General features: G+C 41.4%; 1 protein-coding gene and 1 non-coding gene across 4 annotated transcripts in view; one reads left to right on the top strand and one right to left on the bottom strand.

Annotated features, from left to right (window-relative positions):
* Positions 1–27,287, bottom strand: part of SPAG9 (sperm associated antigen 9) — a 126,556-nt gene extending 99,269 nt beyond the window's left edge. For all 3 annotated transcript variants that reach the window (XM_036267979.1, XM_036267977.1, XM_036267978.1), the window contains exons 1-2: positions 26,794–27,287; positions 861–981 (exon numbers count right to left, since the gene is read on the bottom strand). In XM_036267979.1, the coding sequence (XP_036123872.1) occupies positions 861–981; positions 26,794–27,096 (424 nt within the window). In that variant the 5' untranslated portion in view covers positions 27,097–27,287. The remainder of the gene's footprint in view (positions 1–860; positions 982–26,793) is intronic.
* Positions 11,660–11,766, top strand: LOC118635203. Its single transcript, XR_004960526.1, has one exon. It is a non-coding gene; the product is annotated as a U6 spliceosomal RNA (small nuclear RNA).
* Positions 27,288–27,708: the final 421 nt, after the last annotated feature.

The raw sequence follows: 27,708 nt of genomic DNA, 5'->3' as shown, positions 1-27,708 counted from the left end.
TTTCTAGGAGTAAAAAACTATTAGGCTCTTCCAGAGTCCTACAGTGAGCAGTTAGTAATCACATACACTCCAAGCCTGGTAGTGAAGGTTATCCTGAATGCCAGTCCCTTATCAGCAGGTGTCACTATGTACCCTTAATGGGTGACTTGGGAAGGGTAACTGCTGGCCATCTCTCGCTGAGATGGAAAACTGGAGAGCACTCTGCCTGCCTGAACCAACCTGAAAATAGGCCATGAAGCCTCTCCCTGTTTCTTTTTCTAATTCTGTCTTAACTAGGACCACTTTCATTAGCCAAAAGGAAGAACTCATCCTTGGGCTTTGAAACAGTAATTATTTTTAAACCAAGAACAATATATAATATTATATTAAAAATAAAATTCTAAAAAAATGACATGTTCCCTAAATGCCCTCAGTTTTCCACTACAAAAGAGAATTCAGCCATTTTTTTATACGTACTTCAAAGTTAGAGTTTCTCTTACATTTTTAAATCCCAAAACAATACAGAAACTGATGAAACTTTATGTAGTTGATCAAAATTAGAAGAAATGATCCGTATGCACACCCCCCAGAACCCTGTATAGTGGATATAGCATAATTTTAACTACAAACAAAGGCTGAGAGCTAAATTGAAGAAGATAGTCTTACAGGTATTTCTGATTTTGTCATTTCTGCAGACATGGGTGCCGTGTGAAAATGTGAACAAAAAAGAACTAAAATCTAGCTCCCCGGTCTCACTCTTAAGTCTGGGATGACAATTCCAAGCATATATCTGGAACCCTAGTCAAATGTCAGGATGACTCATTGCACTATTAGAGCCCACTTTTTAATGTGTTCTTATGAAGAGAGGTATTTTTACTTACTCTGGTCAGCATAGTTTTTTGCTTTGAGTTCAAGTTGTCTTGTTTGAGATTCTAAAGATTCCACTCGGGTCTGTAAATCCTTTTTTTCCTGTTCTTGAGAGTCTTCAAATTCAATGAATTTCTAATAAAAGAAAAAATTTTTTCATTAGCAAAATGAAAAATTTTTAACATTATCAACTCCTCTGTTTCTTGATATCAAGTGTCATAATTAGGCATTAACTACTCAAAAAGATCTCCAAATCATGAACTTACGTTGATTTTTTTTTAGTTTCTCTATAAAAATTAAGTTTTAAAACCTCCAAATATAGAAAAAGCTGACAAAATAATTTGTTTATGAAAGTGTTTTCACATCATATGATAGGCATTCATATATCCTACCCCCAAGATATAAATAGCTTTACTAGTATACTTGCAAATTCAACTGAGTTCAAGATACAATTTTTACATAATTTTGTACATAGCATATGCAACAAATAGAGAACCAAAGGATGATGAAATAGCAATAAATATGTGTTAAATGTTTTATTTGATTAATGGACAGTCTTCTAGATTACCTGACTCATGGAATTTAAATTCCTAAAAGAGCATGTGCAAAAAATATCTCCACCAAATGTAATTTACTAAAATTGCTCTCATCAAGGAGATCATCATTGAATGTAATCATCAAATCTCAGTCCTCAGTCCAGCATCATTTGACAACTGATCATACATTCCTCCTTAAAATATGTTTTTATTTGACTTCCAGAACTTTTGCTTTTATTTACTTATTTTATTTTATTTAATCCTCACCTGAGGACATTTTTCCATTTTTTGTTCAGATAAGAGTAGGAGGGAGAGAGAAAGAGAGAGAGCGACATCAATGTGAAAGACACACATCAAGTGGCTGCCACCCGCACAACCCAAATAGAGCCGGGGACAAACTGCAACCAAGGCACACACCCTTATCAGGAACCGAACCCAGGTCTCTCTGGACCGCAGGCCGGCGCTCTAACCGCTGAGCCAAACTGGCCAGGGCATTTGCTTTTATTTAATTATTTATTTATTTTTATCCTCACCTGAGGACATTTTTCCATTTTTTGTTCAGACAGAGTGTGAGGGAGGGAGAGAAACATCGACATGAAAGAAACACATCGAGTGGTTGCCACCTGCACAACCCAACCAGGGCCAGGGACAAACTGCAACCGAGGTATGCACCCTTAGTGGGAACCGAACCCGGGTCTCTCTGGACCACAGGCGGACGCTCTAACCACTGAGCCAAACTGGCCAGGGCTTGCTTTTTTATTTATTTATTTATTTATTTATCCTCACTCGAGTTTTTTTTTTTGTTTTTTTTTGTTGTTGTTCAGATAGAGTGGAGAGAGAGAGAGAGAGAGAGAGAGAGAGAGAGAGAAACATCGACATGAAAGGGACACATCAAGTGGTTGCCACCCACACAACCCAATCAGGGCCAGGGACAAACTGCAACCGAGGTACACGCCCTTAGCGGGAACCGAACCCGGGTCTCTCCAGAACTCAGGCCAACGCTCTAACCGCTGAGCCAAACCGGCCAGGGCTGCTTTTACTTTTTTTAAAATATGTTTTTATTGATTTTCAAAGAGAGAAGAAGGGATGGGGGGGGGGGAGAAAGGGAGAGAAACATTGAGGTGAGAGAGAAATATCCACCAGCCACCTCCTACATGCCCTGTTCTGGGGATTGAGCCTGCAACTTGGGCATGTGCCCTGATTGAGAATGGAACTGGCAACCTTTTGGTGCACGTGATGAAGCTCAACCAACTGAGCCACTCCTGGTCAGGACAGGACTTTTCCTTCTTTTCCTCTACTTTACTGGCTGTCATTCATGGTTTCCCTTGTTGGTTCTTCCTCCTCTTCTCCCCACCTTCTTAACATTGGCAAGATCAATCCTTGGACAAGTTTGTATTTTTGCTGTTTACTTTTATTTTCTGGTGATCTCATCTAGTTTCATTGCTTTAAATACTAACTATAAGCTAACAACCTCCAAATGTCTAGCCCATTCTCTAGCTCAGTAATGAATTCCAGATTTGTATGTCCAACTGGACAGCTTCATTTGAATGTCTAATAAGCATCTTTATTTTATTTTATTTTTTTTATTCCTCACCCGAGGATATTTTTCTACTTATCACCAGACAGAGTGGGAAGTAGAGAGAGAGAGAAAGACAGAGAGAAACATCGACGTGACAGAGCCACACCAACTGGCTGCCTCCCACACGACCCAAACAGGGCTGGGGATGTACCGCAACCCAGGCACCTGCCCTTGACCAGAATCAAACCTGCAACTCATTGGTCCAAGGGCCAATGCTCTAACCGCTGAGCAAAACCAGCCAGGGTTCTAATAAGCATCTTAAACTTGACATGTCAACGCTCACTCCTGATCTTACCTGGCTCTTTAAATTACTGTGGTCAATTGCTCAGGCAGAAAGCTTTGAAGTCAGTTTTGGCTTTTCTCTTTTTCTAATACCTCATATCCAATCAATCAGTAAATCTACCTTTAGATCCAACCACTTTTCTTCGTCTCCACTCTCATCCTGGTCTGTGCTAGCACTCATTATTTATTGCCTGGATTAATTCAATAGCAATAGCCACCTACCTGGTTTCCTTCCACTCTCGCCCCCTTTAAAATGTATTCTCAATACAATAGTTAGGGTGACCCTTTAAAAAGTAAGGCAAATCAGCTCCAGCTGGGTAACTCAACTGGTTGGTGTGTCATTCTGTACACCAAAAAGGATGCAGGCTCATTTCCCAGTCAGGGCACATACCTAGGTTATGGGTTCTATCCCCAGTCAGGGTGTGTACAGGAAGCAGCCAATTGATGTTTCTCTCTCACATTGATATTTCTTTTTCTTTCTCTCTCTCCTCCACTTCCTCTTCAATGAAGCATATCCTCAGGTAAGGATTTAAAAAAAAAGCAAGACAGCCCTGGCCGGTTTTGCTCAGTGGTTAGAGCATTGGCCTGCAGACCAGAGTGTGCCAGGTTCGGTTCCGGCTAAGGGCACATACCTCGGCTGCAGTTTGTCCCCGCCCAGGTTGGGGTTGTGTGGGTGGCAACCAGTCAATGTGTCTCTCTTACATTGATGTTTCTCTCTTTCTTCCCCCCTCTCTCCCTCCAGCTCTATCTGAAGATAAGTGCAAAAATGTCCTCAAGTGAGGATAAAAAAAAAAAAAAAAGCAAAACAGATCAAACAACAATAACAAAAAGTTAAGATAGATCAAGTTACCTCTCAGCTCAAAATTCTCTGATTGCTTACATTCTCCTAATGTCCTTATCAAAACCTTAAAGGACCAACACAATCTACCATTCTCTCTTATTTATTTATTTTTTTTATCCTCACCAGAGGACATTTTTCCATTTTTTGTTCAGGTAGAGTGGGAGGGAGAGAGAGGAACAGAGAGAGAGAGAGAAACATCAATGTGAAAGGAACACATCGAGTGGCTGCCACCCGCACAACCGACCAGGGCCGGGGACAAACTGCAACCGAGGTACGCGCCCTTAGCGGGAACCGAACCCGGGTCTCTCAGGACAGCAGGCCGACGCTCCAACCGCTGAGCCAAACCGGCCAGGGCCTCTCTTATTTTTTTAATCCTCACCTGAGAATATTTTCCATTGATTTTTTTTTTTTTTTTTTTAGATAGAGTGGGAGGGAGGGAGGAAGAGAGAGAGAGACATTGATGTGAGAGACACATAGACTGGTTGCCTCCCACACAACCCCGATCAGGCTAGGATCAAACCTGCAACCAAAGTGTATGTGCCCTTGACCAGGAACCAAACCTGAAACTCTTTGGTCCAAGGGCTAACATTCTAACTCCTTAACCAAACTGGCCAGGGCCATCCTCTCACTTCTTCGACATCATCCTCTAGTACTCTTCTTCCCCATCCTTCACATACTGATTCAAGCCTCCCTGCAGTTCCTCCGACACTCCAAGCCTTGCGCTTGCTTCCTACTGCCTGAAATTCTCTTCCTCCAGATATCGAAATGGCTCACTCTCTCCTCCCTCCCTAATGTCTTTGTTCAAATGTCACCCTTTTACTAAGAATTTCCCTGCCCATCATATTTTAAAATGCACTACCCACTCCCTATTCCCTTCCTGTTTTTTTAGTCTATAGCCCTTATCCTCATATAAAATACTACTTATTTTAGTAATTTATCTTATTTACTATTTGAGTTGCCTCACTTAAATTAGGCTCCATGAGGGCAGGGATTTTGGGTTTAGTTTGCTGTTGTATACCTAGTACAAAGAATGATGATGGCATATAGCAGGTGCTCAAATATTTGTTAAACAAATGAAAAAAAAAACACCCCAGAATAAAGAAGTGAAACTTATATAGAAAAATGAAGAGTTCACAAAAAATCTTAGATATCACTAAATATATCTTAGTTTTAATATGAATATTTTTGTCAATCTGTCCTAAAACTTTTCGATCACTGTAGTGGCCATTGTTTTTTGTCTGCACACAATGTCTTCCTTTGAGGAACTTCTCCAGTTTCATCCTAATTCTATTCAGTTCATGCAGTTTGACTGGTGAGGGCTCCATTTTCCTAGGGATGGGCACAGGACTAGAACTAGACTGATCAGTCCTCTCTGGGACATCGGCCAGTTATTAAGAAGAATACTGCATACCTCCTCTTCCCCTGGAATCACAAACTCTAAGAACCTAGTAGGCTAAGCTGCAGACAGCCATCTTTTCCAACACATGGAAAGAGTATGCTTGAGTAGAAAGCCAAGATAACGAAAAACAAAGAACAAGGAGGAATAAAACCCTAAATAAAGACACCATTTGAGTCCTAGATTCAGTGGTTCCTAGAGCCAGCATTCCCAATTCATTTTTTTTTCCAGTTACATAAACCAATAAATTCCTATTTTGTTTAAGCTCGTTTGAGTGGATTTCTATCATAAGAAACTGAAAGCATCCTAATATAGTCATCTACTTTCCCTCAAGAGACATTTTACTTCCTTATACCATTAACCAATGTTTTTCTTATCTTTTTTTTTTTTTTTTTTTTTTACTGATTTCAGAAAGAAGAAAGAAGGGAGGGAGGGAGAGAAACATCAATGTGAGAGAGAACATCAATCAAGCAGCTGCCTCCCACAAGGGCCCTGATTGGGGATTGAACCCAAAACCTGGGTAACATGCCCTGACTAGGAACCTTACATGCCACCTTTTGGTGTAGTGACAACAGATACTCCGACCAACCAAGCCACACTGGCCAGGGCTGTTTTTCTTATCTTTGAAGCTTGAAACCTACAACCTCAGACACATTGGTTCTTTTTTAAAAATTAAATGTGTTGGGGTAACACTGGTTAAAATATTATATAAATTTAAGATATACAACTTTATAACATCTGTATACTCTATTTTGTACTCACCACCCGAAGTCTAGTCTCCTTCTGTCACAATATATTTGCCCCTCTTCATCTTCCCCCATTCCTCTTCCTTTTGATAACTACCATTTTATTGTGTATCTATGAGTCTGGGTTGGGGGGGTGTTTGTTCATTTGTTGCTTCTTTTATCTCCCACATATGAATGAAATTGTCTAGTTCTTACCCTTTTCCATCTGACTTATTTCACTTAATCATACTGTCAAGAACCATCATTGTTTTTGCAGATGCAGTATTTCATTTTTTCATGGCTAAGTAGTATTCTGCTGTGTGTGTGTGTGTGTGTGTACACACACACTACATCTTCTTTATCCAATCATCCATCAAAGGATACTTAGGTTGGGTATAGCTCAGTTGGTTGAGCATTGCCACATGCACCAAGAGGTAGAGGGTTCAATTCCAGGTCAGGGCACATGCTGCGGTTTGGGGCTTGACCGCTAGTAGGAGATGTACAGGAGGCAGCCAATGGATGATACTCTCTCATCAATATTTCTCTCTCCCTCTTCCTCTCTCTATAAAATCAATAAAAACATACATAAAATATCCTCACACCCACCCCAAATTATGCCTATTTTTCTCAGGGGCTCAGAGACTCCTTAAGTCCTTCCACAACCTCCCTACCCACCCACGCCGCTTTAGAACCCATGCACTATACTTTTCTATGAAAATATTCCACATTTGTGAGGCTTCTTGGAAAGCGCAAACAAAATCACTGTTCATTTTTCCAGAATATTAATCTAAAGATGACTATACGTAGAAGAAGCAATGGTTATAATAAATATAAAGGAGATAAACTTAACAAATCTTTCAAACAAGTCGTTCATTCATTCATTCATTCAAGAAATGTCTACAACTACTTAACAATGTGGCAGGCATGTGGAACATGATGAGTACCACACTATCCCTGCCTTCCAAGGATGTCCACTGGCTACAAATTGAATAAAGGTAGATAATATAAAGGTTACATTGAACAGAAAAGCAGCAACTGTATGTTGCTCATGAAGTACAAGTAAGTTATTTCAACATTTTTACCTGCGAATATAAGCAAAGACTAAGTATTAATTTAAAAATGTAATTATTTTTTGGCATGCTTTGAAAATGATGCTCCCTTGGCTAACTAACTAAACTGCTTTATCTAGGTAACTAGCAATTATTATTTTAGGTGTCTTTTGTGTTATTAATAAAATGTTTTAAAGAACACAGAGCAGTCTGGCCGATGTGGCTCAGTGGTTGAGTGTCGACCCATGCACCAAGAGGTCGCAGGTTCAATTCCCGGTCAGGACACATGCCCAGGTTATGAGCCCAACCTCCGTGGGGGATATGTAGGAGGCGGCCATTCGATGTTCTCTCTCATCGATGTTTCTATCTCTCTCTCTCCCTCTCATTTCCTCTCTCTCTCTAAATTCAATAAAGGAAAAAAAAAATTTTTTTACAAAAGAACACAGAGCAGATGTTTACAAGTAACACTTAAAATGCTGTGTTACTAAACTCCTAACAAAAAACTTTACCACTAACAGGGGTAGGGAGTGGGGGTGGGGAAAATGGATGAATGTGGTCAAGGGTACAAATTTCCAGTTAAAAGATGAGTAAGTCTGGGGATGTAATGTACGGCAGCATGAAGACTAGTTAACAATACTATATATTGTATATGTGAAAGTTGCTAAGAAAATAGATATAAAAGTTTTTACCGCCCTGGCCGGTTTGGCTCAGCGGTTAGAGGGTCGGCCTGCGGTCCAGAGAGACCCGGGTTCGGTTCCCGCTAAGGGCGCGTACCTCGGTTGCAGTTTGTCCCCGGCCCTGGTCGGTTGTGTGGGTGGCAGCCACTCGATGTGTTCCTTTCACATCGATATTTCTCTCTCTCTCTCTCTGTTCCTCTCTCTCCCTCCCACTCTACCTGAACAAAAAATGGAAAAATGTCGTCCGGTGAGGATAAAAAAAATAATAGTAACAATAAAATTTTTTACCACACACAAAAATTTGTAACTATGGGAAATGATGAATGTGTTAACTAACCTTATTGCGGTAATCATTTTACTACATATACAGCAAATTATTACACTGTACATTGTATATCTTAATTTATACAATGTTATATATCAATTATTTCTCAATAAAGCTGGCAGGGGGGACAATTTTACCACTATTCTGCCTATTCGGAACACTTTTCTGATAGAAGAAACATCACATGGACACAGGGCTTTGTGTCTACTTTGTTTCTTGGCGACCCAGTTTGGCTACAGGAGGGCATGAATAATCCATAACTGTTCGGCAGTCACTACTATATGCTTACTCTACAAGCATTACTTAGACCTACCTAGATGATTCAAGCTTCAAAATTTTTCACATTTTATTACAACTACTGAGGCCTTATATCTATCTACATTGATAAGTTAAGTAAATATGGCAAAAGAGAGATTTTTTCCCCCAAATGGAAATCTCTGGTTTCTACAGTGTCCCTTCATAGGAAAGGACTAGCAATAATGAAAATATTCCATAGCAAATGCATAATCCCAGGACTTTCCTTCCAGCAAAGTAAAACATAAACTTAGAGACTAAAAAACGAATTGCATTTCTCATAAGGGTATGTATGTTTTTTCCTTTCCTTATTCTAAATGGTGGATTATAAACTTTCGGGCATCATAAACGCCTTTGAGAATCTTACAGAAATAGAGTCTTTCCCCAGGAAGGTAAATATATGAAACACAAATAATGCATTCAATTTCAATGCATCTTCAAGTTCTATAAGAATTCAAGAATGATTTTCCTCTGTTTATAAAAATTGCAAATGTTGATTTTTAAAAATATTTTTTTAATTCTCTCTGCTCTTGAAAATCCCAATTTCAAATGTATATAACATCTTGGTTTAGAAATGTACAGTTGCCCCCTGATCACTATTATACAACAAAAATAAATATTCCTCAATTCTGATAAGGCATGTTAATAGATCATATACAGGGCACTGAAAGCCCAGTCAGATGAAGACTTCTTAATAGCCTTCAAAGAGCCCTGGCTGATTTTGCTCAGCGGTTAGAGAGTCAGCCTGCGGACCAGAATCCCAGGTTCGGTTCCCACTAAGGGCACAGTACCTCGGTTGCAGTTGGGGTAGTGTGGGTGGTGACCAGTCGATGTGTCTCTTTCACATTGATGTTTCTCTCTCTCTCTTCCCACCTTTCTTCCTCCTGCTCTATCTAAGAATAAATGCAAAATTGTCCTGAGGCGAGCCCTGGCCGGCTCAGCAGTTGAAGTGTTGGCCTGCGGACCAGAGAGTCCCGGGTTCGGTTCCCACTAGGGGCACATACCAAAAAAAAAAAAGTCCTCAGGTGAGGATTTTAAAAAAAAAAACAAGCCTTCAAAGAATAATCAAGGAAAAGTAACAAATAACTGAAATTTTAAATTGTTACCCAAGAAAAGTATCTGTCAAAAAGACTAGTTTGGAGGCATGTTTTGTGAAATATCCCTGATAATAGAGATCTCCGTGGGAAAAGAAGTTGCTATAGGGCAGAATAGCCCAGGAAACAGAACACTGATGGACAAGTACAAAAAAAAAAAAGGCCTACCTCTATATGATACTTAGCAAAAATGTGAAAGTATTAAAACACTGATATAAAAATTTAGGGGAAAAAATGGAATAAAAATAGAGAAGTTACCATGAAATTCAATCAGACACCAAAATTGGGCTATTTGCAGAAAAAGGTTTGGATCCATGGTCCTAACAGGAGAGTTTCTTTTCCTGGGTGAAATGAAAGACAGCCTATACAGGAGGTAATGAGAACTCTTTCTTTTGTTAATAATTTTTTAAATTGTTATTATTATTATTAATGATAGAGAGGAAGGGGATAAGAAGGAAAGAGGGGGGGCCCTGGCCAGTTTGGCTCAGTGATAGAGTCGGCCTGAGGACCAATGAGTCGTGGGTTCGATTCCAACCAAGGGCAATTCTTTGCAGTTCGTCCTAGGCCCGGCCCTCGTCAGGGTCATGGGCAACCAGTCGATGTGTTCCTCTCATGGTGATATTTCTCTCTCTCTCCCTTTCTCTCCCTCCCACTCTATCTGAAGATAAATAGAAAAAAAAATATCCTCAGGTGAGGATTTAAAAATAAAAAAGAGGGCGGGGGGACACTGATGTGAGAGCAAAAAACCAATTGGGAGGGAAACATCAATCTGCTGCCTCCTGCACGCCCTCAACCTGGGACGGAGCCTGAAACCCGGGCACATGCCCTGACCGGGACTCAAACTGGCAACCTTTTGGTGCAAGGGACAATGCTCAACCAACTAAGCCACACTGGCCAGGGCAAGGCCTATATCTCTTTAATGGTGGCCTAAGAGCTACACATGAACCTTAATTCATTTGCATTTTGCCTTAGAAAACCTTGACATATTATAATTTATCATTATACCAAAAATGACTATGGGTATTTTTCTAAAGGTAATTCATCAAAATCAAACTCTGAAATGGGATATTGAGGGAGAGGGAAAACATGTTAAGGGATAATTCCATTTTAATTACATAAAACTCAAGCTGTGTGCCATGACATTAAATTGTTGAAGTTGAAAGCTAAACTGCAAGAGTGATATATTTCAGGACTAGGATATAGAAGTGTGAATCCATTCCAAAAACCTATAGAAAGACTGCACGAATAGGTTCATTTTATAGACTTTATTTTTTCCTATATTTTAAAGGTATCCACAACAGTTTCCAATACAATTAGGTTTCTTTTTGTTACTATAATTTGCATGTAACAGTATTTTTAGGCAAGTGTATAGGATTTTGGAGGCTGTGTCCTGGCCAGAGACTTTTTTTTAAAAATCCTCACCTGAGGATATTTTTCCATTTATTTTCAGATAGAGTGGGAAGGAGGGGTAGAGAGAGAGAGAGAGAGAGAGAGAGAGAGAGAGAGAGAAGCACCAATGTGAGAGAGACTCACCAATTGGTTGCCTCCCACATGACCCCAACCAGGGCCGGGGTCAAACTGCAATGGAGGTATATGCTCTTGACCGAATCAAACCCACCACTCTTTGGTCTGCAGCCCGATGCTCTAACCACTGAACCAAACCGGCCATGGCTAGAGACATTTTGAAAAAGAAAAAAATGTAAATGAATATTCATAAGAAGCCTATGGGTATTCATAATTGATTTAATGTGACTTAACTTCTTGCCAGTGGCTTAACTTTATAAAGTTGGACACCCTCTATTACATGATGAGATGAAGGTAATATCAAAACCAGGGTGGGAAAGGGGCATTTTTTCAAATTATAAAACCATCCTCCTGGAAAATTCTGGTTACCCCCCATTCCGAGAATAGGAATTTGTCAGATCCCTCTGGTATGTTTGTTGGTAGAGTGTGTAGATCTCCCGCCCAGCCCATGTCCCTCTCTCACACATATACTTTTTTAAAAGTACTGGGCGGTGCTTGCTTCAGCAGCACATATACTAAATATGGAACAATATAGAAAAGATTAGCATGGCCCCTGCGCAAGGATGACACGCAAATTTGTGAGGCATTCCATATTTTTGCAGACTGGTGCAGCTCCTATGGAAAACACTATGGTGTTACCTCAAAAAGTTAAAAATTGAACTGCCATTTGACCCAGTGATCCCACTTCTAGGAATATACCTAAGAAGCCTGAAAAACCAATCAGAAAGAATATATGTACCCCCTATGTTCATAGCAGCACTATTTATAATCACTAAGATCTGGAAACAGCCCAAGTGTCCATCAATAGATGAGTGGATAAAAAAGCTGTGGTACATATACACAATGGAATACGATGCGGCCGTAAGAAAGATCTCTTATCCTTTGAGAAGACATGGAGGGAAATGGAGAGTATTATCCTAAGTGAAACAAATCAATCAGAAAAAGACAAATATCACGTGATCTCACTTATTTGTGGAATATAATGAACAAAACAAACGGATGAACAAAACAGACCCAGAGACATAGAAGTAGAGCACAGACTAACAAACCTCAGAAGAAGGGTAGGGGGGGAGGTAAGAGATAAACCACAGAACTTATATGCATGTATGCATAACCAATGGACATAGACAATAATGCTGGGGATGGGGTGGGGGGGGTCAGGAGGAGGTTGTCAATAGGGGGAAAAGGAAAAACATCTGTAACAAAAATAAATTAATAAAAAATTTTTTTTAATAAATAAAAGTACTGGGCGAGGGGGTGAGCCCATCAATGGGCTTTTTAGCATGTATGATCAACACATCTTAACTAGGTACCCCTTTTGCCTCTCAGTAACTAATCGGTCAGCAACAACATTGCTGTAACTTCAGTAGAACTCTCCTGGGAGCAACCAGACGCTGTTTTAAAAAAACAGTAAACAATACAGACTTATGTCAGGATCTAAAAAGAATAAGCTCTGTGATGAAGCAAAATGGTTTCAAGTCCAGATGGCTAATAGGGACTGCTTTGCCCTACTGTTCTGGAGAAAAACAAACGAATACTTTGAAAAAGCAAGTTCCTGAAATTAAAAAAAAAAAGTCCCTAGAGGTTGTTGCTTATTGGAGTAAAGATGCAAGACACAAAAATAAAGAAAACAAACCCTTTTAAGTAGTAACTGACCACAATAGTTGTCTAAAAAGCAATACCACAATAAAAGTCTACTTTATTGCTATGTATCCATCAAGATATTATCCTCTTCTCACTTGGCAGAGTTGGGGAAGGAAAATATTTCCATTATATTTCACAATTATTATTCAAGTTAGTTAAATTCATTTAAATATAATTGTTTTTCAGCGTAGCATCTTTTAAGAAATTAGAGGATAGTCCGGGCCAGTTTGGCTTAGCAGTCAGAGCGTTCGCCTGCAGTCCAGAGAGACCCAGGTTTGGTTCCTGCTAAAGGCACGTACCTTGGTTGCAGTTTGTCCCTGGCCCTGGTTGGTCGTGCGGGTGGCAGCCACTCGATGTGTCCCTTTCACATCGATGTTTCTCTCTCTCTCTCCCTCCCTCCTGCTCTATCTGAACAAAGAATGAAAACGTGTCCTCGGGTGAGGATAAAAATAAGTAAATAAAAGAAACATAGGAGACATATTAGACCAAGTGTAAATATGTGGACTATCTTATTTCGATCCTAATTGAAACAACCAACTATAAAACTACAAACCGCTGGTTTGGCTCAGCAGTTAGAGTGTGGGCCTGTGGACGAGAGAGTCTCAGGTTCGGTTTCTGCTAAGGTCACGTGCCTCGGGTGTGGTTTGTCCCCACCCCAGTTGGGGTTGTGTGGATGGCAACCAGTCAATGTAGCGCGCGTTCTCTCTCTCTCCCCACCTCCCATTCCATCTGAAGATAAATGCAAAAATGTCCTCCAGTGAGGATTAAAACAAAAGAGGAATAATCATTTATAACTTTTAGTTGTGATTTTTTTTAATTTATTTTTTTTATCCTCACCCGAGGACATTTTTCCACTTTCTGTTCAGGTAGAGTGGGAGGGAGAGAGAGGAACAGAGAGAGAGAGAGAGAAACATCAATATGAAAGGGACACATCGAGTGGCTGCCACCCGCACAACCGACCAGGGCCGGGGACAAACTGCAACCGAGGTACATGCCCTTAGCGGAAACCGAACCCGGGTCTCTCAGGACCGCAGGCCGACGCTCTAACCGCTGAGCCAAACCGGCCAGGGCTAGTTGTGATTTTTTTTTAACTATCTTTTAGAGATACACTGATTGGTAGTCTCTGATCTACTTTAAAATTACAGTGCAGCCCTGGCCAGTTTGGCTCAGCGGTTAGAGCGTCGGCCTGTGGACCAGAGAGACCCGGGTTTGATTCCCGCTAAGGGCATGTACCTCGGTTGCAGTTTGTCCCCGGCCCCAGCTGAGGTTGTGTTGTGTGGGTGGCAGCCAGTCTATGTGTCTCTCTCACATCGATGTTTCTCTCTCTCTCTTCCACCCTCTCTCCCTCCTGCTCTATCTGCAGATAAATGCAAAAAAAATGTCCTCGGGTGAGGATAAAAAAATATATATATATATATATATATATATATATATATATATATATATAATTACGGTGCAAATGCTGAGGGAAAGTAGGAGGTACAGATAAAACAACATTGGCTTGATGGTGTTAACTGTTAAAGCTGAGTGATCGGTACATGAGAGTTCATTGTTGGAATAGAATTATTAGTGGAATTTAAAGTAAAATGACAAGTCCAGCCAGTATGGCTCAGTGGTTGAGCATTGTCCTATACACTAAGAGGTCACTGGTTCAATTCTCGGTCAGGGCACATGCCTGGTTGTGGGTTCCATCCCCAGTAGGGAGCATGCAGGAGGCAGCCAATGGATGTTTCTCTCTCATTGATGTTTCACTCCTTCTTTCTTCCTCTCTCTCTAAAAATTAATAAAAACATTTTTAGAAGTGAAAAAAACAATAAATAAAAATAAAATGACAAGGCCCTGGCCATAGCTCAATTGATTAGAGCACAATCCCAATATGCCAAGCTTGCAGGTTCGATTCCTGGTCAGGGCACATACAAGAATCAACCAATGAATGCATAAGTAGAACAACAAGTCAATGTTTCTCCCTCTCCCTTCTCTCAAAAATCAATCAATAAAAAACTTTTTTCAATAAATAAAATGACAAAATATTGTAATAAAAGTTTCCTGTCATTAAAAATCAAATGTACATGCACAAAGGGACATATATAAGGATATTCGTTGAAGGGCTATTGTAAAAGTTTTAAACTAGAAGAAAACTTAAGTGTCCATCAACAGATGGTGAATAAGTAAATATGATAGATCCATATTATGAAAACTATGTAATTAATTAGGAAACTGGGGTGAGGGTGGGGCTGAAAACAAGGGGAATGAATGGAAGTCTAAAAGCACTAGCTAGTAATATCCCTAGTAGGTCCCCAGAGCCATCCCAGAGCAGCCATGTAGCCTTCCTTGCCTATCCAGACAGAAGACAGAAGTTTGTTTCCTGAAGAAACTCAATGAGACAAGCACACCTAATGGAAAGAGATGATGAAGTGAAAATCTATATACCAAACAGTAATACTGACAGCCCCTTTCCCTTCCTGCTCTCATCCAGATTCCCATAACTAGGTTTATCTACCACTCCCCTGCCCCCACCTCCAAAGAGTTTGTCTTTCTTTGGAAAAACTCAAATGTCTCTTAGGAAAGACCATGGAATTCTGAAATCTGGGTTCCCAATAGGCAATAAACTGCATCCAGCCACACAAAGCTTCAGACCCTCCTTTTTTAGTGCCTCACTCTTAAAACATGAAGGGATAATTAAAGATGATTAATTAGGTAGCTCTAACCTGAAACAGTGGGGGTGGGGGTGGGGGTGGGGGTGGGGAGGCACTCAGTGTGGCTCAGTGGTTGAGCAATGACCCATACACCAAGAGGTCACTGGTTTGATTCCTGGTCAGGGTACATATGCCCAGGTTGCAGGCCTGATCCCCAGTGGGGGGTGTACAGGAGGCAGCCAATTGATGTTTGATGTTTCTCTCTCTCCCCCCTCCTCCTTCCTATCTCTCTAAAAGTCAATAATAATAAAAGGGGGGGGGGAGTCTGAGAAAACAGACAAAGCAGGAAACAAATAAAAACTATAATTAAAATACTCAGAGACCAAAGAAAAGCCACTGCATCCATGAAACCAGAACAGTATGCTATTTTTAAAAACAGGGGATTTAGAGGGAGAGTAAGAACAAGGAAGAGCTCTTGGAACATAAAAGTATGAAAATTAAAGAATCTAAAAAAAAAAAGAAAAAGAAAATTAAAGAATCTAGCACTTATTCTGTTTTTCTTGTACAAACTATACTTTGGAGTAAACCAAACAACTGATGAGGGTGAAGTTCTCCTTTATAAGAAAATTTAGCTAATAAATGATGAAGGATTGAGTTAGAATAGTGCCATTTCCCAATCCTTAATGAAATAATAGGGAATATCCAGTCACTGTTCAGATTTTCCTGGTTGTCTCATAAACACTTTTATAGTCAGGTTCCAAACAAAGTCCATATGTTACATTTGGATGATACATCTCTCAGGTCTCTTTTAAACTACAGATTCTCAAGTCCTTTTCAAGGAATGGATGTAGCCACCACTGATGATCATAAGGGAATACTGTAAGGCCACTGTACAAGTATAATTTAGATCTAGCCAGACACAGGTTGTTATGAGTAAATGAAACTCAACAGGCAATTCACAGAAAAGTAGAATCATCAAGAAAATATGCTCAACCACACTAGTAATTGAGAAAGGAAATTAAAACAACAGGTTGTTTCACACACATCAGATTGGCAATAGAAACTAAAATGTCTGATAGTGTCAAGTGTTGGCAAAAATACAGGGAAATAACTCTTATACACGACTGGTATACACATATGCCTCTTTTAAAGGTTATTTTTATACTACTCAAACTTAACTTGAGTTATAAAATTAGACTTCTGTCTTGTCAAAAATAAATTATTTCCAGATGTTAAACACAAAACCACTACCTAAAAATGTATCTGAACATCACTGGCTTAGCTAAATAGTTACAGAAAAAGTATCCAACAAGCCCTGGCCAGTTTGGCTCAGCGGTTAGAGTGTCAGCCTGCGGTCCAGAGGGACCCGGGTTCTGTTCCCACTAAGGGCACGTACCTCAGCTGCAGTTTGTCCCCGGCCCTGATTGGGTCGTGAGGGTGGCAGCCACTAGATGTGTCCCTTTCACGTCGATGTTTCTCTCTCTCTCTCTCTCTTCCTCTCCCTCCCTCCCACTCTATCTGAACAAAAAATGGAAAAATGTCCTCGGATGAGGATAAAAAAAAAAAAGTATCCAACAAAATTCAACATCCCTTCATAATGAAAACACTCTACAAACTAGGAATAGAAGGGAACTCCTTCAACCTGATAAAGAGCATCTACAAAACCCCACAATTCACGTCATACTTAATTGTTGAAGATTGAATACTTTCGTGCTAAGATCAGGAACAAACAAAAAATTTCACTTTTGCCAGCACTATTCAATATTGTACTAGAGGTTTTAGTCGGTGTAATTAGGCAAGAAAATGAAATAAAAGGCATCTAGACTGAAAAGAAATAAATAAAACTACCTCTATTTGCTGATGGCATGATATTATATATTAAAAAATCTTACGGAATACACACACACACACACACACACACACACACACACACACAAACCTACTGGAACTAGTAAATAAATTCAGCAAGGTTGCAGGATGCAAAATCAATATACAAAGTCAAGTGAATTTCTAAACATCTTGCAACGAACAATCAGAAAATGAAATTAAGAAAACACTTCAATTTACAATAGTATCAAAAAGAACAAAATACTACCCTGGCCGGTTTGGCTCAGCGGTTGGAGTGTCGGCCTGCGGTCCAGAGAGACCCGGGTTCGGTTCCCACTAAGGGCACGTACCTCAGTTGCAGTATGTCCCCGGCCCTGGTTGGTCGTGTGGGTGGCAGCCACTCAATGTGTCCCTTCACATCGATGTTTCTCTCTCTCTCTCTCTTCCTCTCTCTCCCTCCCACTCTATCTGAACAAAAAGTAGAAAAATGTCCTCAGGTGAGGATTAAAAAAAAAAAAAAAAAAACAAAATACTTAGAAATAAATTTAACAAAAGAAATGCAGCCCTGGCCAGTTTGGCTCAGCAGTTAGAGCATCAGCCCATGGGCCTGAGAGACCCGGGTTGGTTCCTGCTAAGGGCACGTACCTTGGTTGCAGTTCGTCCATGGCCCTAGTTGGGGTTGTGTGGGTGGCAGCCAGTCAATGTGTCTCTCTCACATCAATGTTTCTCTTTCTCTCTCTTCCTCCCTCTCTCCCTCCCACTCTATCTGAAGATAAATGCAAAAATGTCCCCGGGTGAGGATAAAAAAAAATGCAAAACTGATAACCACAAGACACTGTTGAAAGAAATTAAAGATCTAAGTATACGGGAAGATATCCCATGTTCACAGATCAAGAAAGTTAATATTGTTAAGATGGCAATACTCCCAAAATTGACCTACAAATTCAGAAAATCCCAGCTAGCTTCTTTGAAAAAACTGACAAGCGGATCCTAAAATTTATATGGAAATTCTAGGGACCCAGAAAAACTGAGACAATCTTGAAAATGAAGAATAAAGTTGGAGGATATACTTCTCAATTTCAAAACTGATTACAAAACTACAGTAATCATGACAGGATAATACTGGCATAGGGTAGACATATAGATCACTGGAATACAATATGTGGCTCGATGGTTGAGCATCGACCTATGCACCAAGAGGTCACCAGCTCAATTCCCAGTCAGGGCACGTGCCCAGGTTGTGGGTCCAATCCCCAGCGGGGGGCATGCAGGACGCGGCCAACAGATATTCTCTCTCATCATTGTTTCTATCTCTCTCCTTCTCCCTTCTTCTCTAAAATCAATAAAGAAAAAAAAAATTTTTTTTTAATCAACCAATGAATGCATAAATAAGTGGAACAACAAATTGATGTTTCTCTCGCTCTCTCTCTTCCTCCCTCCCTTCCACTCTATCTAAACATAAATGGAAAAATATCCTTGGGTGAGGATTAACAAAAATAAAAAAGATTCTAAGCAGCCCTAGCCAGTGTGGCTCAGTTAGTTGAGCATCATCCCATGCACCGAAAGGTCGTCAGTTCGATTCCCAGTCAGGGCACATTCCAGGTTTTGGGTTCGGCCCCTGCTCATGGTACATGCAGGAGGAAGCTATCGATGTTTCCCTCTCCCTCTCCCTTCCTCTCTCTCTAAAATCAATAAAAACATATTTTTAAAAACAGATTCTGAGCAAACAGTTAAAATTAAGTTTTAGCACTAAACCTTCACTTGTGTGGAAAATTTACTGACAGACCAACTTATTTCTTTTTTCTTCTTCTTTTGGTTAATCCTCACCCAAGGATATTTTTTCCATTGATTTTTAGAGACTGTGGAAAGGAGAAAGGGAGGGGAAAGAGAAAGAGAAAAACATCAACTGGTTGCCTCCCGCATGACCCTGACCAGTGCCAGGGATGAATCGCAACCAGGATACGTGCCCTTGACCAGAATCAAACCCGCGACTCCTTGGTCGGTGGGCCAACACTCCTACCATGGAGCCAAACCAGTCAGTTTATAGGTTGGCAATACTGAAAGCAGATAGATCAGTTATAGGACAATTATAGTTGTCCATTCATTTTCTCAGAAATATTCACTGGGGACTTCCTATGTGCCAGACACTAGTATACAGTCAGAATGACACAAAGTTCCAACTCTATGGAGTCTGGATTCAGGGCAAGAGATGTGGGTGGCTTGGAACAGAGTAGTAGAAATGGGTTTGGAAAGGAAGAGGTTCCAGAAATTTTCAAAAGTTGGAAACAAGTAATGGCAGGTTTGGCTCAGCGGCTGAAGTGTTGGCCCATGGACTAGAGAGTTTCGGGTTCAGTTCCCACTAAGGGCATGTAACCTCGGTTGCAGTTTGTCCCCGACCCCGGATAGGGTTGTATGGGTGGCAACCACTTGATGTGTCTCTCTCATGTTAATGTTTCCCTCTCTCTCTTCCTCCCTCTCTCTCTTCCTCCCTCTCTCCTGCCAACTCTGTCTGGATATAAAATGAAAAAATGTCCTTGGGTGAGGATTAAAAAAATGTTGGAAACAAAAGAAAGCAATAGGGATGAAGGAGAGAGAAGAATTAAGTTAAGGATGATGACCAGGTATCTGGCCAGGTGGATAGTGGTATCCCTCATGAAGACAGGGAACAGAGGAGGAGTAGGCTTGGGAGATAAATTCAGAATTGGGAAATATTAATGTCCAATAAATAATAAAATGGATCTGAAACTCCAGAAAGAGATCTGACCTTAAATTTCTTAAGCAGTCGGTCAGCTCCATGAGGAAAGAATCTTGTGTGTTTTACTCACCACTGTATCCCCAAAAGCCACAGGATACAGTTTACACTCAATAAATATCTGTTGAATTAATGAAATATACATTTTGAAACAGTCAACAAATGGTAATTGAATTCTATGGAATGGATAATAGAAGCTAGGCAGTATGCAGAGTAAGAACTAAAGTGGCCCTTAGAAAGAATGCCAAGGAACACCAAAACTAATGTAAGAGGAATACAGAATAGTTGGATAAGTAAAAGGAAAAAGAGATGCCAGTCATAGAACCAAAATGTGATGTTTCTTTATTTTATTTCTTTTTACCCCCTGAGGATATTTTTTACATTAATTTTTCAGATAGAGCTGGAGAGGGAGAGAGAAAAGAGAGAGAGAAACATTGACATGAGAGAGACACATTGATTGGTTGCCACCTGCACAACCCCAACTAGGGCTGAGGACTAACCGCAACCAAGGTAACATGCCCTTGGCTGGAATCGAACCTGGGACTCCTTGGTCCACAGGTGACGCTCTAACCGGCCTGAGCCATACCGGCCAGGGCTATAATGTTTCTTTCTTTCTTTCTTTTTTTATCCTCACCTGAGGATAAAGACATTTTTCCATTTTTGTTCAGATAAAGTGGGAGGGAGAGAGAGGAAGAGAAACATCGACATAAAAGGGACACATCGAGTTGCTGCCTCCTGCAAGACTCAACCAGGGCCGGGGACAAACTGCAACCAAGGTACGTGCCCTTAGCAGGAACCAAACCCAGGTCTCTCTGGACCACAGGCCAACGCTCTAACTGCTGAGCCAAACCGGCCAAAACTATGTTTCTTTGGAAAGCAGTGACCAAATGAGTCAAATGTTGCTGAGAAGTCAAGTATGAGAAGGAATAAGACAGAAAACAGAAGAAATACATTGACGGAGCTACTTACTCTTCAGAATTTTCAAGAATAGGGAGTAGGAGAAACTCAGACTACATATGCCTTAAGTTTCAGATCTAATGAGATGAATTATTCCTCTTATGAGATGAATTATTTCCTTCATGAGCAGCTCACCCTTTTTTTATTTTTTTATTTTATTGATTTTAGAGAGAGAGGAAGAAAGAGGGGGAGAGAGATATAGAAACCTCAGTGAAAGAGAACATCAACTGTCTGCCTCCTGCATGCCCCCCACTGGGGATTTGGCCCACAACCTGGGCATGTGCCCTGACCTGGAATCGAATGGGCGACCTCTTGGTACATGGGCTGATGCTCAACCACTGAGCCATACCAGCCAGGCAGCAGCTCACTCTTTTACCAACTTGTTTGTTCCATCCAAAATGCCTATCTCTATCACATCATCTTTTTTTATATGCATGGCATCTATCACAATCTATAATTAAGTGTTTCATTTATTCTTTATTACAGTATAAATTCCAATAAAGCATGGGCTACCTTCCTTGTCTAATTTGTTTGTGGCTACATTCCCAAAGCCTAGAACAGTGGCTGGCTCAATAAATATTTGTTCTTTCTGATCATCTATGTGTCTGTTTATCTTTCTATCAACCTATAGTAATGGGATAGGATACAAGTAGTAAGGTCAGTTTCTGAATTTCTGTATATCAAAGTTTCAAAGGGAAATATAATCCAAGACATTTTTATGCTAGAATTAAAAAAAAAAAATTTTATATTCAAAGTGGGTTTTTTTTAAATTTTTTTCTTTATTGATTTTAGAGAGAGAGGAAGGGAAAGGGAGAGAAAGACAGAAACATTGATGACAGAGAACATTAATCTGCTGCCTCCTGCATGCCTCCCACTGGGGACTGGACCCACAACCTGGGCATGTGCCTTGACCAGGAATGGAACCAGTGACCTCTTGGTGCATGGGTTGATGCTCAACCACTGAGCCACATACAGGGATGCTATAATTTTAAATGTAAAAATGTAACCAATTCTTTTTGTTGTTGTTGTTAATCCTCACTCGAGGATATTTTGTGCACTGATTTTTAGAGCGAGTACAAGGGAGGAGGGGGGAGAGAAGGAGAGGGAGAGAGGAGAGAGGAGAGAGGAGAGAGGAGAGAGAGAAACATCAATTGGTTGTTTTCCGCACCTGCCCTGACCAGGGCCAGGAATTGAGCCTGCAACCCAGGTAAGTGCCCTTGTCTGGGAATCAAACCCATGACCCTTGGGTGCATGGTCAATGTTCTAACCACTGGGTCACATAGGCCAAGGCCACTCATCTTTCTAAATATCAGCTTTCTGAGACATAGAGGTGGGGTACAGACTGACAAGCCTCAGAGGAGGGAGGGGGTTGTGGGGGAAAGAGATAAACCACAGAACTTATATGCATGACCAATGGACATAGACAGCAAAGCTGGGGATGGGACAGGGGTGATGGGGAGAAGGGTGACAATGGGGGAAAAAGGAGAAACATCTGTAACAAAAACAAATTAATAAAAAGAATAAATAAATAAATATCAGCTTTCTGAATAGATACATTACATATATTATTAAACTGGGTCTATATTGATTTCTTTAAAAATATCAAATTATTTAGGTAACGCTGTATTCATTACAAGTGCTGAGCACAGCAAAATGGTGTTTTTAAAATAACTCAGCCATTAGTCAACAGAACAAAAGAACACACATTTGGCTAGATTCTAACACTAGCTCTCCTGGGACCCAAAGGTTCCATATGATTTAAGTATGCAGAGTGTAGATAAAGGTAAGTTAAGGAGTCCAAGAAACAGAAACCAAACTTAGGCATAGAATTGGATCTGTGAACTATGGCACATACGTAAGTAATTTAGTAAGTAGTCCTTACTTTACTAATTCATCCTCTGATTAGGGGTACCCAATCCAGCTAGGTATTTGACCCGTTTTGCTCTTCATTTTTGTAATTTTAACTAAGTAAAAATATGAATGTTGCTATAGCAAGGACATATCATTGTATCTCACTTAACCACCTACATTCAGAAAACTGAAGGGAAAGAAAGGGTAAGATCTGTCTGTCTTATGAGCTAGATAATGGTTAACTTACTACCATTTGGAAAAACACCACCACCACCACACCACCTACACACACTCCCTAGAGAACAAATAGATTGTTCATTTCGGAAAGCCTCTGGAAGTAGAAACTGACTAGGGGCAAGGACACAGCTACTCTGGGATAGGGCAGTGCTGTTCAAACGGTTCTGCAAGAAAAAGAAAAAAAGTATTTAAAAAAAAAAATGAAAATAAGTGCATTTTCAAAAAGTGTGTTTTAAAATGTATCAGTTTCATGTACAAATTAATTTAGGTAATACACAGATTGATGAAGCACTAAGATGTAGCCTGAACATTCTAAAACTTAGGTTTGAATGAATGAATAATTAAACATAACATTCCAAAAAAGCTGCTGACCCTTGCACTAACTGAACCAACAGAGAAAGATACCACAAGATACCACTGAAGATACCACAAGATACTAGTTTCAAAAACACTAAACAGGTACCATACGAGGGATTTCACTTTTAAAAGGAGTTTGAAAACTTTTAACAACATGTATACTCAAACATGTAAGATGTCAAATGTTAACACCCAGGATCAGCAACTTGTTCTGTGCTGACAGATCACCTATGCACATAGCTAAACTATCCTTCTTCCCCTGCTGCTCCACTTTAGTGAAATAAAACCTACATTATATCAAAGTTCAATTCCTTAGAACACTAGAGTTGATAAAATTCAGGTTAAAAACTGAAGAACTGTCATAATCACTAATTTAAATAACAACTGTGCTGTCCTGGCTGAGATGCTCAGATGGTTAGATCATCATCCTGATATGCCAAGGCTTCAGGTTCAATCCCTGGTCAGGGATGTTTTTCTCTCCCCCCACCCCCTTCCTCTCTCTGTCTAAAATCAATGAAAAATATAAAAATAATAAATAAATAACAAGTGGGCTTAAGGCACAAAATAAACAATGATAAAGTAGAAGTGAATTTCGACTTTTTAACTCCCTAAGTTCCCACTAACCACCATCAGCAAATTAAAGTTGTAAGTATGGAAAATTACTCTTTACTCCTGTCACTTGATAAAGTCACAAAACAGAGAAGAAATTCAAATTTTCCTTTTTAGTGTTTAACAAGATGAATTTAACTGTCATTGTATATGACTTTGCAAACAGATAACAAATAACTTCAAGTTTTAATTGAAATACTATTATGAATGAGAACTATAACATCAATAGAAAGAACACTGACTATCAATGCCTGCTCCCCTGCACACAAATCTTGTAATTCCTATGTTCATACACTTCCAAAGAAAACCAATTGATTAGTCTTCATACAAAACATCAATTGTTACTCCTTTAGATTTTTTATAAAAACCTGAAAAATAGCAGCTAACTCCACACACACAAAAAATGCAACAACAACAAAAAAAACAGAAGGTATTCAAATTAAGTGATAGCATTATAATAAAGATTAAATGTCTGATTCCTTGCTGAGAATTCCTGCAAGCAAGAGATGATCATAGCACCTCACACCTCCTAACACATTCTCACTATTTACATACCCTCCTAAATTTCCACAAAGGTGCTCAAAATTTACTTTACACTTTCTGGAGATGGACAATTTCCATGCTTTCAAATACTTTTACTATAAATACCCTGAGGTATTTTTGCTGTAATAGCAGACTCTTGGTCTCAGTACTAAGGTTGCAAACAAAGCACTGACAGAAAACTAAACACAGAATTCATTTCTGCATATTGGCCTAAAAGAGACTGAATTTTGGGGTCCCCAGTAATACCTGGTTTATGATCTTATATTCTTAGTAATACCTGATTTATGATCTTATGAAGACTGATAATAAGGTGGTATTATGTTTGTGGTCTAGGAGTTGACTCATCTAGCATTTCATCAATGTTCTCTATTCTCAGGTCATAGCCCTTTGCCCAAAGGTTTCATAAAGAATTTATAGATGTGTTTGAAAAAGTATATATTACAAAAGTCACTAGATAACCTATTTTTAAAAAGTCATTTACTTAAAAAAATTAATACACAATTCAGAGCCTAGCAGTTAGTCTTATTTTCTGATTCTGCAACCTGTGGCAGATGGTTTTCTTGGCCCATGTGACCCTGGCATTTTGTCCATGTTTGCATTGACTGACGAGCTGAAAGCTGTGTGAAAAAGGAGGGACATCTATAACAAAAAATTTATTGCTTTAAAAAATTTTTATTAAAAATTTTCAGTTGAAGGCTGAAGAAAGCAGTTCTCTCATCCAAGGTTATAGGTCATGCTGGGCTTGCTCTTCACCTGTGTTATATGTGGTTATTTCCTCAGTCTCTTCCAAGTATATCCACACAGGCAATGGCCTGTCTGAGCATGAAGACATGGCATGCCATCTCAGAAGCAAACCTCTGTTCTATAAACAGTGCTAATAAACTAGTGAACATTGTGATCCCATGCTCAGATTTTTTGCAACACTCCTTCCCTATAAGCTTGGAAATGCTCCTGAAATAAAGCCAATTTTGTTTGGCAAATTCAATGGCATTCCTTTGAGACAAATGGATCACAATATCAGAACTAAAAATCATCTCTACAGTCAAGCTTAAAAAAGAAAAAACTATTTGCCCTGGGACAAAGGTATCCATGACAAAACAAAAAGTTTAAATTGTGGTACTACTTAGTGAGAGGAAATGAACTGCTAAACAAGTCTCATATCCTACAAACTTCAAGTATTTTTGAAAGATAACATGTCATTCCTTCAATCATGAGTTATTTAGCTTCCTTCAGTCGCCACGTGTTTAGCCAGGTGTTGCTAGATGCTCAGGGAACAAAGATGAATAGGACATTTAGCCTGCATTACACAGTTCTACAGAAACAATGCTAAAACATCCTGGAAGCCTAAAATCCTTGCCTGTCACAAAAAGTCAAAGACCTGTCACTTGCTCCCCAAAGCTCCAAACGGTTCACAGATGTTGGTGAGGGTACTGAGGTCACTGCTGAGGTGTTAACGTCAACAGTCGGTCTAATACACCTGGAAACTGCAGTCTGAAAAGGGTTGCCAACAGTCACCCACACCGCCTCAACCCCGCCCCCGCAAGTCCTCTTTATAAATAAACTGAGGGTTTTTAAAGGGAACTGTCCAAGGTTACCACCTGATACGGAGGAATGCTTTGGTGTGGGATACCAATAAAATGAAATTGTACACTCTCTATACTTACAGACTATTGCTATACAACATCCAAGTATTGACAGTGTCAACCAAAGTACGTAACCTCTTTCCCAACAGGATTAAAACGTCAAGAAGAAACTGACCGAAAGAGGGAGATCTCTAACTTCCCAAAGCAGTAACCCCCTGGAAAGGTATTGGAACCAGCGAAAGTTACATACCCAGGACACAAGTGTTTAAATGCACACACCCCCGTGGTAAAAGTCTGAACCGCCATCTGACTATCCTACGGTGGTCGGAAACTTCCCTAAACTACAAAAGGCAACCAGACATCCTAAAATCTCTGCCCTCAACCCCAGGTGCCCTCAAGCCAGACTGTGGCTTCCTCCCCGGGCCTTTCCTCCCCCATCTCACTCCCCTGTCCTGGACACTCACTAGCCTGCCTCGGCTTCCCACGCCGGCCGCGGGTCCCGGGGCCCTCGGCCTCAGACCCGCCCCTACGAGGTCGAGGCGCGCGCGCCTACCCTCCCGGGCCCGGCCGCGACCCCCCGCAGCCCTGGGACCCGGCCCCGCCCTCCCCGCCGGCGGGCCGGCCCTCACCTCCTCGGCGTGTTTGCGCAGCGCCTTCTCCCGCTCATACTGGGTGATGAGCTGCTCGTTGTCGTCCCGCAGCAGCTCCAGCTCCACCTGGTGCTCCTGGTCCTGCGCGAACACCGAGTCCAGGTTCTCCAGTACCGCCACCACCAGTGGCATCAGCTCCTTGACCACCTCCTCGTCGTAGCGCCCGATCAGCCGCTCGAACTCGCGGTAGATGGAGCCGGCCAGGCCAGACACCCGCTCCGACATCACGGCCCCGGAGCCGCCGGGCTCCTCCTGGTACACCACACCGTCCTCCAGCTCCATGGTGGCGAGCGGGCGGGCGGCCCGGGGCGTCGCCGACTGAGGGGCCAGCACCGGCCCGCACACCGGCCGGGCTGGGGCTGGGGCTGGGGCTGGGGCTGGGGTTGGGGCTGGGCCCGGCGGGGTGGGGGCCCAGGCCGGAGGAGGGGAGGGGTGGGGTAAGCGCACTCAGCCCAACCGCCGCTGCACCAACTGCCTAGGCGGCGGGGCCGCGCGCGCCACACGTCACCCGTGGGGCGGGACCTGCGCCGCGTCGGCCCGAAGGGCGGGGCCCCGCGGGAAGCCAGGCACGGCCAGGGGCGGGGCCTGTGCGTCTTCGTGCGCCGGCGGAGGCGGGGCCAGGCGTCGCGGGCTGAGCCGGAAGCACCGCCTCTCACGGCACTGGGCCGATTGAGGTTGACATTGGGGCTGGGCCCGGAGAGCAGCGAGCCGGGTCGGGAGGAGGGGAGGCGTGGGGTGAACGCACTCATCCCAAGCGCCGCCGCACCAACTGCCGGGCGGCGGGGCCGCTCGTGCTACACGTCAGTGTGGGGCGGGGCTCCGCGGAAGGCCGAGCGCGGCCAGAGGCGGGGCCTCTGCGTCCTCGTGCGCTGGCGGAGGCGTGACCAGGCGTCA

The sequence above is a fragment of the Molossus molossus genome, unplaced genomic scaffold (genome assembly GCF_014108415.1).
Source record: "Molossus molossus isolate mMolMol1 unplaced genomic scaffold, mMolMol1.p scaffold_m16_p_19, whole genome shotgun sequence".
NCBI lineage: Eukaryota > Metazoa > Chordata > Mammalia > Chiroptera > Molossidae > Molossus > Molossus molossus.
This window is presented reverse-complemented; position numbering and strand designations above follow the sequence as displayed.